This window comes from Tachypleus tridentatus, chromosome 13, assembly GCF_004210375.1.
Source record: "Tachypleus tridentatus isolate NWPU-2018 chromosome 13, ASM421037v1, whole genome shotgun sequence".
Lineage (NCBI taxonomy): Eukaryota > Metazoa > Arthropoda > Merostomata > Xiphosura > Limulidae > Tachypleus > Tachypleus tridentatus.
Genome location: NC_134837.1, coordinates 128,134,586 through 128,149,249, shown reverse-complemented (window position 1 = coordinate 128,149,249; position 14,664 = coordinate 128,134,586). Strand labels below are relative to the sequence as shown.

Below are 14,664 nucleotides of genomic sequence, written 5' to 3'. Positions count from 1 at the left end.
ACCATTGACCTGAAGCTATTTGCTGTTCCACCTGTACCCCACAGCCATGAAGTGAAATGTCAGTGGAAATATGCAAATTACAATAAGGGGAGGAAGTAGAACACTCAAGCATGTGTAAGCCTTGTTCAACCACCAATGAAGATCATCTACAAGGGAAGAAGGAAGAGTAATAGGAACAATCAAGAAATCCTGTACAAGATTTCATTGGTCATGGAGAGTCCACTGAAAAGATCTAGTATGAACACAACCCATGGGGATGAGTGCTGCCATGGAAGACTAAACCCCCAAGGAGATTGAACCTCACAAGCAGTAACAGAGAGAGCAGTAAGGGTATTGAGAACTACAAGCTCCATCGAAAGGAGTCAAAAAAAAAGGTTGGGCTTGACTGAGATGAGTGTCAATAAAACATTCAAATAATAGGATACTGGGTACAGACAAGACAGAGCTTCTCCAACTGGATTAACAAACTAATCTGAGCTACCTCCAAAAGAAGTAGACAAGTGTTCCAGGCAAATTCCAGTTCAGAATGAGCCAACAGTTGTCAGTCATCTATGTAATGGTGTAAGCACAACCCTCAAACATGCATATTTCTGGCAAAAAAAGCCTTGACCATTCAACAAAAGACAAACTGTACAAAGCAAGTACTAAATTGATAATCCACTCCATGAAGAACAAACCAAAGATAGCATCTCAACAGATGTTGAGTGAAAGAACAACAAGTGAAAGAAAAACGCTGTCAAATGCTTCTTTGTCCTAAACAGATTTGGTTTGTTCAGAAGAAAAATTAGCAACATCAGGAAAAAAAGACTAGTATAAATGATGGCACTCTCTCAACAAACAATTGCCAATAACTCCATAACTGAGGATCCCCACCTGAAACTAGTATAAGGTGTAACCTCCAAGATAATAACTTGAACTCTGGAACTCATAATTCAAAAAAAATAACTAAACACAGTTTTGTTGGTAAAAAGAAATAAAAAGTATGAAAAAGGTTTCACAAGTATTAACTAAGTTCCATCACCAGGTAGAAATAATAATATAATTCCACTTTGGAATAACTTACAAATTAGTACTATAGGATGATAACTAGTAAAATCAGTAAGAGTAAATTGATACAAATATTAAAAAAGAAAGAAACCTGAAGAAAGCACAAACCTAAAGTCCTAACATGAACACTGCCTAACAAGAAGTGGTAGTTAGATAGAACTGCTAATAAAGAGTCACACAAGCCACATGGGTGTGTGATATTTCTATTGGTGATAGTTTGCAAGTACGATTCAGTGAAACCACGTGAATTGAGGGGTGAGTGGAAATGAAATGCTTGTGGCATGAGAAGAATTTTTTGCAAATAGATGGTAGCACTGAATGAGAATATCTATGAATGTAAGATGAAGTTATGGTACCTTGTCAGAAAATACTGTTTTTGATAATTCACACTATCAACAATTAAAATAATGGTTAAACTGATTAACATCATAAAATTAATCACCAACTTAAAATTAGTGATTCCAAATACTTCAATTACCTAATAATTAAAATCATAATAAAATCCATTAATGTAATGAAATTAATCATGTAATCAATATTTGTGTTCCTAACAATTGAAATATTGCCATTATGATTTTTCATAATTCAAGGTTGCTCAGCTTAGTTAATTAATGTCATAACACAAGAAAATACTTAAATATTCGAAGTTATGTTTCTGATTATTCCAGCTCTCCAAGTAATTGAAATATTGAATTATGTTTGGTTGTTGTTACTCACAAAGTTATACTGCGGCTACCTATGCACTTTTAACAATGTGAATATCGAAACCTAATTTATGGTGTTAAGTTTTTTTTTCTAATCAACCCATAAAATAATTAATTAATTTAATTACCTGAGTGTTCAATCCAACAATTAATCAATCTAATCAGTGAAATCTACTAAAAAAACAGTTATATTCAAAGAAAGACAAAAACTTCTTTTCTCATGAATGGTTGACAAGTATGCAACTTTTAAAATCTGTTTCTATTGAGTAATAGGTAAGACCATACATTTAAAATCCTTCTATGTCTCCAGAGTTCCAATAAGCCATGCTACTTATGAAGTAACTAACCATTGTTACTCACCCGTAAAAATCGCCCCGCGAATTCTCTTTCAGATCAAGATAGTACCGTCTATTATCTTTGACCATTAGTTCACTTCTTAATTTTCCATCTTCTGGTAAATTCTCAGGATTAGGTGGACCTATGAAAAAAAAAAGTAAAAGTAAAAGTATTCATTAAGGCAGTAGACAAAATATAAACTAGTACCCCCCCTTCCCTCTATTTGTGGGTTAAGAAAATACCATACAGTTTAATAACCTGAAATTATTAATCATAAAAACCATTAAGAAAATAAAAAATAAAAGTAAAATTTTCTGGTTTGTTATTATTTTATTGTATACTTCATATTTTGTTATTTAGTATAATACTCACAGTATGAGGTGGGCTCTGGGCAACTGCCCCTTTTGCCATAATGGTCCTGTATTCAGTACAAAACTAGGTTGAAAGTTCAGTAACTCTTATAAAATAGATATATGTTGTTGAAAATGTAATAGATTAACAAATTTATACTTATCTTGAGCTCAAAATCAATACAGATAATCTTGTGGTCAGAAACTAGAAATTACATTAATTAATAAGAGACTTTTGTAGTTATGGAAACAATAACATCTTGCTACTCTCTGTCCAGTGGTTTATTTTACTAATGCTGAAGTGAAGGATATCATTCAGTAATGCTGAAGGAATAAAAGTGTGTTTTATGTCTTAAATAAAATGTAGTGCAAATAACTTTATGAAATAATAATGTATAGTACCAAAGCCATAATTAACACAAAATATTTTATAGGGATTTAACTTTGACATAAGACTCGATGAAAAATAGGCTGTTTGAAATATTTTACTCTACTGTTGTAATTTGTTTTGTTAAAACTCAAAGTATTAATCTGTCAGTCTTGTCACTGCAAGTACAGGTAGTTTAATCTTCACTGAATGTACGTTGCTCCTACAGTGGCCCTAATACTGTAAAGTTATATAGAAATATAAATATTATATATATATATATATATATATATAAACAAATATTGGGAAGAGTCAATAAAGCACATTTACAATCTAATGCACTGAATAAGCAAAAAATACTGCAGTTTACCATTGTATTGCTTACTCTGTTGGTACACCCCAAAGAAAAATCAAGATGGGAACAACTTAAAACATGATATGAAACTTTTATACTTCCCAACTAGTGGAGGTTAAAGACATATGACAAACTAATTCACAATCATGAACAAGCATGGTAATCTTAACTAACAGCATCATGTTATATACAGTTGGGATAGAAATAAAAAGATTTTAATTTTCCTAACAATCACCAGAATTCAAAATCATGTAAGAGATTCTAGATCTTGTATGGAAATTTGTAAAATGACGTTTTGTTGTTTTTTTTTGTCTTAGGCCAGTGAGTATCAAACTAAACTGCAGATACAACACCAATACTACACACTCATAGAAGGTTCACAACTTTATATAAACAAGTGAACAACAGTTGGCTAGGATAGGTATAATTATGTAAAATATGAGCAGGAAACAAAAATTCTAAAGAAATACACTTCTATGCTTTAGTTAGACTGTTTGTTGTAATATTTCAACATAAAATGAATTAAATAAGAATAAAATGAAAATGTGCGTATAGTATTTAAGAGATTAAAACATTGTCTCGGCTAACTGTAAAGCTCTGTTATCATGTAATGTGTACTATTCTGACTGTACAGACTGCTGTGAACTGTGTGCAAGTACATTTAATCAGACAGAGAACATTTTACACTGCAATCAGGAAAATGACCTTATTAAAAGGGGGGAAAACAAAAAACAGATGTTTTTAGCACAATGAAAGGTCAACTATATATTAGTAATTACAGCTGATTAGTTTTGGTAGTATGGTTATCCTCCTCATGCCAATATCTACAGTGTTAGCTTGGAATATATTGAGAAACAAACTGTTAATGGAGAAGTTCATTTTCAAAAATATGAGATAGAAAAATGTATCTCAGAATGTGTGCTATAGGTATTAATACTTTCATTGATAAGCAGAAATAATGTTTCGACCTTCCTAGGTCATCTTCAGCATGACCTTGGAAGGTTGAAACCTTTTTCCCTGCTTATTAATAAAAGTATTAATACTCATATCAGCCATTCTGAAATACATTTTTATTTCAAATGGATTTCTCGTCATCAAGGGTGAGAAAAATAAGAGAATAATTAAGCTAAATAAATATTCCAATAAGAAACACTTATTGGTCTGTCATCTCTATTTTTAATTATACAAATACTCTATTTAGGTTCCTTTCTACTTTGTTTGCACAGTTCTTACGTTCTTTACATTTCTCAAGCCATTATTACTATCACAGCTCCAGCAACGTTAAGAAACCATAATTGAGAGTGTCACTATGCTTTTATGTCAAACTGGTGTTCCTTCAATCTCATGTTTAATTTCTTTCTTGCTTGCTTCTCCTATGTACATTTTACCACAACTTCAACTGATTTGGTAAATTCCATCTTTATCATCACTCTTTTCTGGATCTTTGAGTGTTCGTAAACAGTTGATAGTTTTGTTTTGGGGAATAAATACCACTTTGTAACCTCTTAAATAAATTCAGTCAGCAACTTTTTTTCCAAAATCCCAAGAAATGATGGTATACTAATGAACTTGTTCCGAGATTATTTTAATGGAGTTAATTTAGAATATTTCATTTGTGTTTGTCATGCAATTTGGAAAGCTCTGTTGACAAGCATAGAGTCAAAACTGCTATCTACTGCTTCTGCTTTTAAAAACATTTTGTTATCATTTATATCTGTAATATTAGAATATGTATTAATATCATCCCAAACATACGTGTTGAAGGTGCTTTGTTTCAGATGTAAAGGGTGGTTAGTTATAATACTGTGGTATGTTGACAGTATGCCCTTAGTCTTAAAATAGTATTCAAGGAATGTCTGCCAGTTTTTGAAATTAACAAATCACAATAACAAAAATAACTGTTACAAGATCTCTACCCTTCACTCTAGAAAGCAAAATTCACCGATATGAACTTCTGAATCAAATTATCATATTAAAACTACACATGAATTATGAAAATTAGGACTGAATTCAACAAGGTCAATGCACTAACCAAAATTATAAACGTATAAAATAAAAATTAATAAGTTCTAATAACATAGGCATTAATGTTAATAAACTTCTATATTAAAAACATTAAATATAATATATATAAAAAGAAATAAACATTAACACATATTCAAAGTGTGTTTTAGAGCCAATCTGAATACAAAATATATTCCTCTATTTTACACCCACCTAACGAAGCATATATTTCACTGAAAGCTGTAAGGTGGTCTCTCAACTCTAAAGCAGTGGACATTGCTAATAATAATCGGCTTTTTCTTCCTGCTGGTCCCACCTTAACAGATAATATAAAAAAACAGGTCACTGTATTACTAATATAGAAGTTGTAACCTCGCTAATCCTAATAATTCCTTGAATAATTAAAAAAGGAAAGAAAAATACAGCAGATAAACACAGGAATTAGATAGTAATGTTTTATGAAGAAATAAATAAGAGAATTCAATCATAGTTTTTAAATTAATTTTGATATAACAACATATTTTCCTATGAAACTATTCTTTACTAATTTTACAATGGATTAAAAACAGCAAACAAAACAGTTTACAGCGCGCTTTGCGATGTCTATTACAGAAGTTCAGTATGTTATTAGTTTGTTTTGTTTTTTTGGAATTTCGCACAAAGATACTCGAGGGCTATCTGTGCTAGCCGTCCCTAATTTAGCAGTGTAAGACTAAAGGGAAGGCAGCTAGTCATCACCACCCACCGCCAACTCTTGGGCTACTCTTTTACCAACGAAAAGTGAGATTGACCGTTACATTATAACACCCCCACGGCTGGGAGGGCGAGCATGTTTGGCGCGACTAACCCGCGACCCTCAGATTACGAAGCGCACGCCTTAACGCACTAGGCCATGCCAGGCCCATGTCTTATTAGAATAATTCTGGAACCTCATCATGTTGTTACAGTCATGCTCTGTCTGACTACTGTGCAGTACAGTTGTTATCCTCCACTCATAATAAATGGAAAATGCTGTTAAATTTATTGTTCCTTTGTATCTAAAGTATCAATGTATTTGATTGGCTTGATAAATCCTGTACATTGTGTTCGCCTCCACATGCATGATTATGTGTGTATGTGCGTGTCTATATATACGTCATGAACTCTATCACCAGCACTTTATAAATATAACTTGTGTTAACCTGTACCTGATAGTAAGATTTCTAGTCACTGTTATGTTTTGCAATTTTTTAAAATATTTTGCATCAACAAAAACTCATTAGTTTTAGCAGTTTTGTGAAAATCTGTTTGGAAAACCCTAGAACAGTGTAAATGGTACATTAAGCTTGTTAGAGGTTTCATACTATGTTGCCTGTATGAAATATTTTCAGGTACAACAGCTTAAGAATGTTCTTAATCCTGAAGATGTCTATGATAATAAATGAAGAGGAGTTAAAAATGCCTTCAGAAACACATCTCGATTTTATTTTAAAAGAGCGTTTATATAATATGTGCGTTCTTCATGATTAAGCTTCACAATTTATAAAATTCCAACTTAGTTACCACTACAACTACTTATAATTACGGATCATGAGTATAATATAAAATAATTACACATTAACTACAAATTAATTACTAACATACTCATCAAGGATTAACTCTTCAACAGCTCCGGTTTTTTACACAATAAATTTGTGTAATTATCTTATACGTTTAACTTCTAACTCGATCATATAACTTTCGTCGTCGTATTTTTTTTTTTTTTTTTTTTTTTTTTGAATTTAAACTCCATATTTCATGCAATTTACACAAGCTGTACACAGTAGAATATTTCAACTGTGGTTTTTACAAAGAAAGCGCCGGCTTTATTTTTACCTCGGCTACTTTAATAAATCGCCCCCTTCTGTTCTGTTTGACATCAAGATAAAATCTTTTGGACTGAATCTGAAGAACTTTCGTTGCTAACTCCTGTTCTGATGGCGGTAGTAGCTGCCCTGTAAAATTCCAAGAAAAATATTGTCACTGGGTTTTTTATTCTTGTTAACAATATCTAAATATACAAATAAACTTCCTGCATCTCAAGGTTTGTTTGTTTGTTTTGAATTTCGCGCAGAACTACACGAGGGCTATCTGTGCTATCCGTTCCTAATTTAGCAGAGTAACAGAAAGCAGCTAGTCATCATCAACCGCTGCCAACTCTTGAGTAACTCTTTTACCAAAGAATAATGGGATTGACTGTGACATTATAACGCCCCTCACGGCTGAAAAAAGCGAGCATGTTTGGTACGACGAGGATTTCAACCTGCGACCCTGAGATTACGAGTTGAGCGCCTTAACCACCTTGTCATACCGGGCCTGCATCTCAAGGACAGATTTTGAAAAAGAAATATCTGATATTGGCTTTCCAACTCTATATCATGTAAATAATGACCTACAAAGTTTATAATTATATTATTCATTTTTTCAGTTCTGCATTTCTCATTTCTACAGTTATTAATTATTTTATGTGATAATGCTAATAGAATTATGACTACAGTTATTTAATTTTTAACTTTTTATCTTAATCAAAACGTATTTCCATAAAATTAATTATACGTATATTTTGTATTAATTTCTTAACTACCCAGGTTAAGCTTAGTAAAATGATATACCCTCAGTGTGTGTATGTTTTGTTAAAGCAAAGCCACATCCGGCTATCTGCTGAGTCCACCGCTATGCCCTATACACCTAAAAGCCTTTATTTATCAATATTTTTTCCCCTTTTTCCAATAATTTATATGTCTTCGATTCAAATAGTACAAATGAAGAGAAATGTGAAAAACATTCTTACAATTTATATGATTTTATCACAAATGTTAGGCCTACTGGTTTTCTACATTTTACAAGCTTTCAGCATTTAAACTGTGAACTATAAGATGTTTAAAGACAGTGAAACAGCTTTTATGAATAATGTTGTGATAATAAAATAAGATGAAAACAACATCAATAAAAGCAACCACAGAGATTGCATGCCCTCGCCCAACCACTCCTTTTGAAAATTGTATACATTTATATAGAATAACGTAAAATTTAATTTTCATTTATTCGCGCAAAGATACACGAGAACCGTCTAGACTAGCTATCCCTAACGTAGCAGTGAAAGACTAGAGGGGAGAAGCTGGTCCTCACCATCCACCGTCAACTATTGTGCTATTCTTTTACCATCTGATAGTGGAATTGAACATATTTATAACGCCTCCACGGGTGTTGGGACGAGAAATTAGGCGCATGACCTTCAGACTGCCATATTGATAACTCAGAAAATCCTTCTCAGATCCAGAATGAATAAAGATTCTGATCATTTTTTGTAGTATGATGTGCTCAGAAATCTCATACAAAGCTGATCACACTTTGCAAAGTTATTAACCTCCAAATCGCGAAAGTGCCTAAACTCCCCATCATAAAAAATGCTTCAAAGCCATCCGGATGCTAGACAACTTTGGGGAGAACTATCCCAAAGTGACTCTCCATTTTGTATGGATTTTTCTTGTGAATTGATCTAATAGTTTTCGAGATACGCGTGTAAAGACATAGATAAACACACACACAAGGATCTGTTTATAAAAATAAGTTAGGTGAAGGTCAAGTTGGTGGTTGGAAAATATAAGGTATTTACATTTATCCTATGTTCTACAGAGATACTGACATTACCACATACTAGTTCAATCCTGATATTGTATTAAGTTACTGTTAAGACCAGATAGCATAATACAGTGGAACCCTTCTAAGCGGCCACCCCTCAGATACGGTCACCCCTTGAAAGCGGTCATTCAATCACAGTCCCTTTTTTTGTTTACATAATCCCTAATTATGTACAGTGGAACCCCTCTAATCAGGCCAGTTTGTCTCAGTCCCGAAGGTGGCTGCTTTAGAGGGGTTCCACTGTATTAATGTTTCTATTTAAATTTATTGTGAAGCGAGTGTTAAATTTAGTTATGTTTAGAAACGATAATTTAACACAAGTTTGTTTACCCAACTGTTTACGAATCATACGTTAAGTAGTTCAATTGCTTTTACTTCACGATTGTTGTATTATTATGGCATGTTACTAGAACCTTCTAAGTTTTTTTCTGGTTGTTTTGATTGTGTATTATTACATAATAATATATCGTAATGTGTAAAACATTCTAGGCCTCTGTTGGGTTACAAATATACGTCCAAAATGTATTTCGAGTTATATAGAGAAAAGACAGATCCAGACTGTGTGATTTTGAGTTTAACCTTAGAGTATATACAGGCGATTTTCGACGTGAACTTATCAGAGATTGCATTGTAATAACAGAATAGAGAGGAATACTTACTCTTGTCAATTGTGTTGTAAAGTAATTGAATCAGCCTGTGTAGATTTTGAAGGAGAAGAGATAATTATTTAACGTTATGGAAATAACTGGTGGTAACCAACAGTTAAATGGTGATCTTAAGGTAAAATGATCAGACTTTATTGTAATAACAGAGCACAAAAATAAATTAATCTTGTCAACTTGTGTTCTAAAGTAACTGGACCAACCTGTGTAAGGTTTTACGAAAATGAGACAATTATTTGAAGCTCTGGATACAACTATATTAACCAACAGAGTAACGAGCATTTGTACCTACATTTGACTTGTTTTAATATGTTATTATTTGTAAAGTAGACTGTGTGCTAATTGTTTGTTCTTGAAATTTATCGTCAATAAATCGTGGACACCTACTGTAAAGAACCTGGCTCATACATAACTTGACAATCAATAGGGTACAACTGTGTTTAGAACCTTGTGGAAACTATTGTATAGAGATGGTAGTAGATTGGTGTACTCTAATTTCAAATAGAAGGTACCGTCACAAAGAATTGTTTATCCAGAAAAAACAAAGACCCATATGACCGATTCAATAAAACTTCATGAATAAGCCTTTAATCTACAGCGTATCAAAAGCAGTGGCATAAATATAAAATATGCCTCCAACACACAAATAAAAGTAATTAGGCCCGATAAATTTATTTTCCTATAATTTTAATTACAATTATGGTTGATTCAGGCCCCCTTTTGGTCTGTTCCCCCCCAAAACATAATTACAATATTATATTTATGCCACTGACCAAAAGCTACTTCAATATTTAAAATTATGGTGATAACAACCACCATGTAGACAAGAAAAATAGAGTAGTATTAATCAGTGATGTCGAGAAAACCCACTTGTAGAGAAATATTTTTGTAAAAACGGCTCGTTTGGGTTGAGAATTTTATTTTATTTTATTTACGTAGAGGAGTGCATGGCCAAGCGCGTAAGGCGTGCGACTCGTAATTCGCGGGTTCGCGCCCGCGTCGCGCTAAACATGCTCGCCCTCCCAGCCGTGGGGGTGTATAATGTGACGGTCAATCCCACTATTCGTTGGTAAAAGAGTAGCCCAAGAGTTGGCGGTGGGTGGTGATGACTAGCTGCCTTCCCTCTAGTCTTACACTGCTAAATTAGGGACGGCTAGCACAGATACCCCTCGAGTAGCTTTGTGCGAAATTCCAAAACAAAAAATGTAGAGGAGTGAACAACGTTTCGACCTTCTTCGGTCATCGTCAGGTTCATGGCCATTGTTCATTCCTCTACGTAAAAAATTTTTCTCAACAAAACGAGCCGTTTTTACAAATATAGAGTAGTATTAAGCAGTTCATGATACTTTGGCTTTGATACAATTCATTCTGTTTGGGAGTAATATGATTAATATCGTCAAAAGACCAGTTGAGGCAAATATTTATCACATGTTCAGAAGTTTGGGTTACACACAATGTTAGAGTTTAACCAAACTGAAGAAAGATTCAGAACACTAAAATATTTAGGTAGGTTATTATTTCTGCCCTCTTCCAAGGCGGGTGGCAGAGACCGGAGATCCAACTGGTATATACTGCCAGGAAAAAAACAACAGCAAAAAAACAAAATATATGACTAAATTGTGAGAGCATAAATTAGGTGACTGAATCCATAAGTCACCTAACATTTAAAAAGCCGAGTGTTTTCTCAAAGTTTTGTATTGGTTAGCATGACTTCAGTAACAGAAACGAGGTCAGGACTAATAACACGCACGTACGCGGATGAAGGGGTCTAGCAAACCAAGCAGTGTTACAACAGAATGATGATTTGTTGACTTTGCATTGGATGTTTGTGGATTTTATGTGAACAGCCATGTAATTGTTTAAGCTATATTCCATGCAAAATTGCTTCTGGATTTAATCTCATAGTATCTTTTTTTCTGGGGAAACACGCCCTCAGACCCCCGTAGCAAATAGAATGCTATGCATGCTGGTTGTACTTTGCAACATATGTGTTGGTCTCGCAAATTAAAATCCCCTCTCATACATTCTACTACTGGGCTGTGTATGGTTTATAATATTAAAGTACTGTACCATCTACACGCAGTGTGGGTATTAATAAGGGTCGTAGAAAGCAATAAGGCCATGGCCTGACCGCGTTTACACAGCATGTACACCTAAATCTTGTGTATTAAAACTTCCTTTCTTTAATTCAATGCATTGCATTGTGTATATGCAGTACTTGCAGTTAAAATGGCCCAAGGTTTAATATCACAGAATAAAATTTTTTAAACCTACTAGAAATAGAATACCTATAGCATGCTGTTCACAAAATGTGTATTACACTATTTAGCTGTGGCTTGACGACTACAAAACTGTTTCCTAAGAGAACGCTAATTGTCAAATTACGTTACTAGTTTAAACAACTCTATACAACAATAGCATATTAGCTATTTAAGTTATTGCTATCATATACACACATCTACGCAGGGCCTGGCATGGCCTAGCGCGTTAAGGCGTGCGCTCGTAATCTGAGGGTCGCGGGTTCGCGCCCGAGTCGCGCCAAACATGCTCGCCCTTTCAGCCGTGGGGGCGTTATAATGTGACGGTCAATCCCACTATTCGTTGGTAAAAGAGTAGCCCAAGAGTTGGCGGTGGGTGGTGATGACTAGCTGCCTTCCCTCTAGTCTTACACTGCTAAATTAGGGACGGCTAGCACAGATAGCCCTCGAGTTGCTTTGTGCGAAATTCCAAAACAAACACATGTACGCACTAATGAGATAACATTACATGCGATTATTTCAAGCCAAACATGCTCATACTTCATCAAAAGAGTGTATACTATGTAGAAAACGTTAAATACCACAAGCAGCTGTGCTATGATTTCATAAACATAATAATTTTTAAATATCACAAAAATAGAGGGTTCGATCAAATCCCTTTGAACCGTCGCTGCGTACGTGCGTGAAGTTTATATTGCATATAATATGACTAACACTAGTAGAAAGAAGGCCAGGTGTCAGACTGGACACAACTACTGATCAATGTACTTGTTTCAAGAAACTAGTTCACCATGTTATATTGTAAATACAGCTGTAGATAAAATGACCAATCAAACTGAATATCTATGGTTCCGTAGAACAGAAACAAAATGTATTTTAGCTTGGATTAAGCTGAGATTGATTTTTTAATTAACTTGTTCATGTAACAGATGTAAACTAACGTGTAACAATAATGTATATTTTTGTATATATATATATATTATTAAAGCTGTTTTCGTGTGGCTTTATCACATCTGTGTTATTTAACACAATTAATAGTTCTTGCACTTTTATGATGTGAAGAGGCTAACGTCCACTGACAGTGACCGACAAAGTATTCTCTTACCCAACCTTGGCTGTTGTCTTTCGTTATGTAGTCCAAGGTTATTAATCTGCCGGAAACAAAAATTAATGCCGCCACCAAAACAGGCTTAGCTAGATCCCTTGTGTCTGTCTAGGCTTCATTCAAGTGTTGCAGACGACAGCTTACGACAGATAGCCTATACTAGCGGCAGCTAAGATAGAACTTACACCAACGACACCAAGAAGCCTATTTCACTCAGTTTCGTATCTCACGGCGATTTACGACAGTAATAATTTTGTTCTTTTCTTGACGGACTTTAGGCTGTGTGATTCTAATCCTCTAAGCCGTCTTATTTACTGTGTCATTTAGCTTTTAACAATGAAACTTTAAAAAACGTGTACTGATTTGTATGTACGTTATAATTATTATTTTTTTTAGTTGAATACACTTTCGATTCATTCCACATTCATGTGAAAACTATTACACAGTTTCACTTCACCACCTGTATTATTTCACACACACAAAGAAAAATTATATCTGTTCAAATGAGGGACAAATAAATGTACCCCACCTATATCGCGAAAGAATGTAGAATGTTTTTAACTACAGCCTGTTTATTCGTAAAACTCGACAGACGAAGCAATAAAACTACTAAAACAACACTAACGATTTTATGTTGCATCATCAAAGGCTTGTTTGTTTAGTTAATTTTTTTTTTAATTTCGCGCAAAGCTACTCGTCCCTAATTTAGCAGTGTAAGACTAGAGGAAGGCAGCTAGTCATCACCACCACTACCGACTCTTGGGCTACTCTTTTACCAATGAATAGTGGGATTGTCCGTTACATTATAACGCCCCCAAGGCTAAAAGGGCGAGCATGTTTGGTGCGACGGGGATTTGAACCCGCGACCCTCGGATTATAAGTCGAACGCCTAAGCCCACCTGGCCATGCCGGGTCGTACCATCAAATGCACTGACCTTTAAAAACGAACTTCTATCCAGAGTTGACATCCCTTACCCTTTATCATGTTAATTGTTTTCCTGAAACGTAAATGCCAGATACTATTCTATATTTGTGGTTCATTCAGAGCAACCTAACTGAATACCTTAACCATCAGTTACGATCATCGCGATTACATACAATTTCGTTTATAAAGCTAAGACCGGAAGTTCTTCAACGGAAATGACAGAGAAGTATTTAAAGTTTACATGCATGTATTACTAGATTAACATAGGCTAACTAGGATCGAGTCTTGGATCACGGACATTGGGCCAAGAATGTGCCATTATATTTACTACTATTTCCACCATTATTATTATTCACAAATATTATTTAAATCTTAGGCATCACTAAACCTTAGTCCAGCCTCGCTACGTGAAATAATATTTTATTGAGTAAATAAAAGGTATAATATCTATTACGATGAACATTGGTCCATATTCTTGAAAATACTATTTGACCGGCAGAGCCAGGTGGTTAAGGTGCTCAACTCATATTCTGAGGGTTGCGGGTTCGAATCCTCGTTGCATCAAACATGCTCGCCCTTTCAGTCGTGGTAAAAGATTAGCCCAAGAGTTGGCAGTGGGTGGTGATGACTAGCTACCTTCCCTCTAATCTTACACTGCTAAATTTGGGGCGGCTAGCGCAGATAGCCCTGGTGTAGCTTTGGGAGAAATTAAAAAACAAACACTGTCAACTTCGTCTTGCCTAATACTCTTCCACACGAGGGCGGACTGGTCCATCGCGAAAAACCCTGATGGACCTCCTTAGGAGAGTACTTAAAAATAATAGATGAGTGCTTTATTAGCACAACAGGAAATGATTGTTTGTTTGTATGTTTTGGAATTTCGCACAAAGC

General features: G+C 34.5%; 1 protein-coding gene across 1 annotated transcript in view; it reads right to left on the bottom strand.

The window, feature by feature from the left end:
* The window catches only part of LOC143238436 (transcriptional regulator protein Pur-beta-like), a 31,697-nt gene that overhangs the window by 10,466 nt on the left and 6,567 nt on the right, over positions 1-14,664 (bottom strand). The window contains exons 2-4 of the mRNA XM_076478667.1: positions 7,018-7,136; positions 5,377-5,479; positions 2,112-2,229 (exon numbers count right to left, since the gene is read on the bottom strand). Coding sequence (XP_076334782.1) covers positions 2,112-2,229; positions 5,377-5,479; positions 7,018-7,136 — 340 coding nt within the window. The remainder of the gene's footprint in view (positions 1-2,111; positions 2,230-5,376; positions 5,480-7,017; positions 7,137-14,664) is intronic.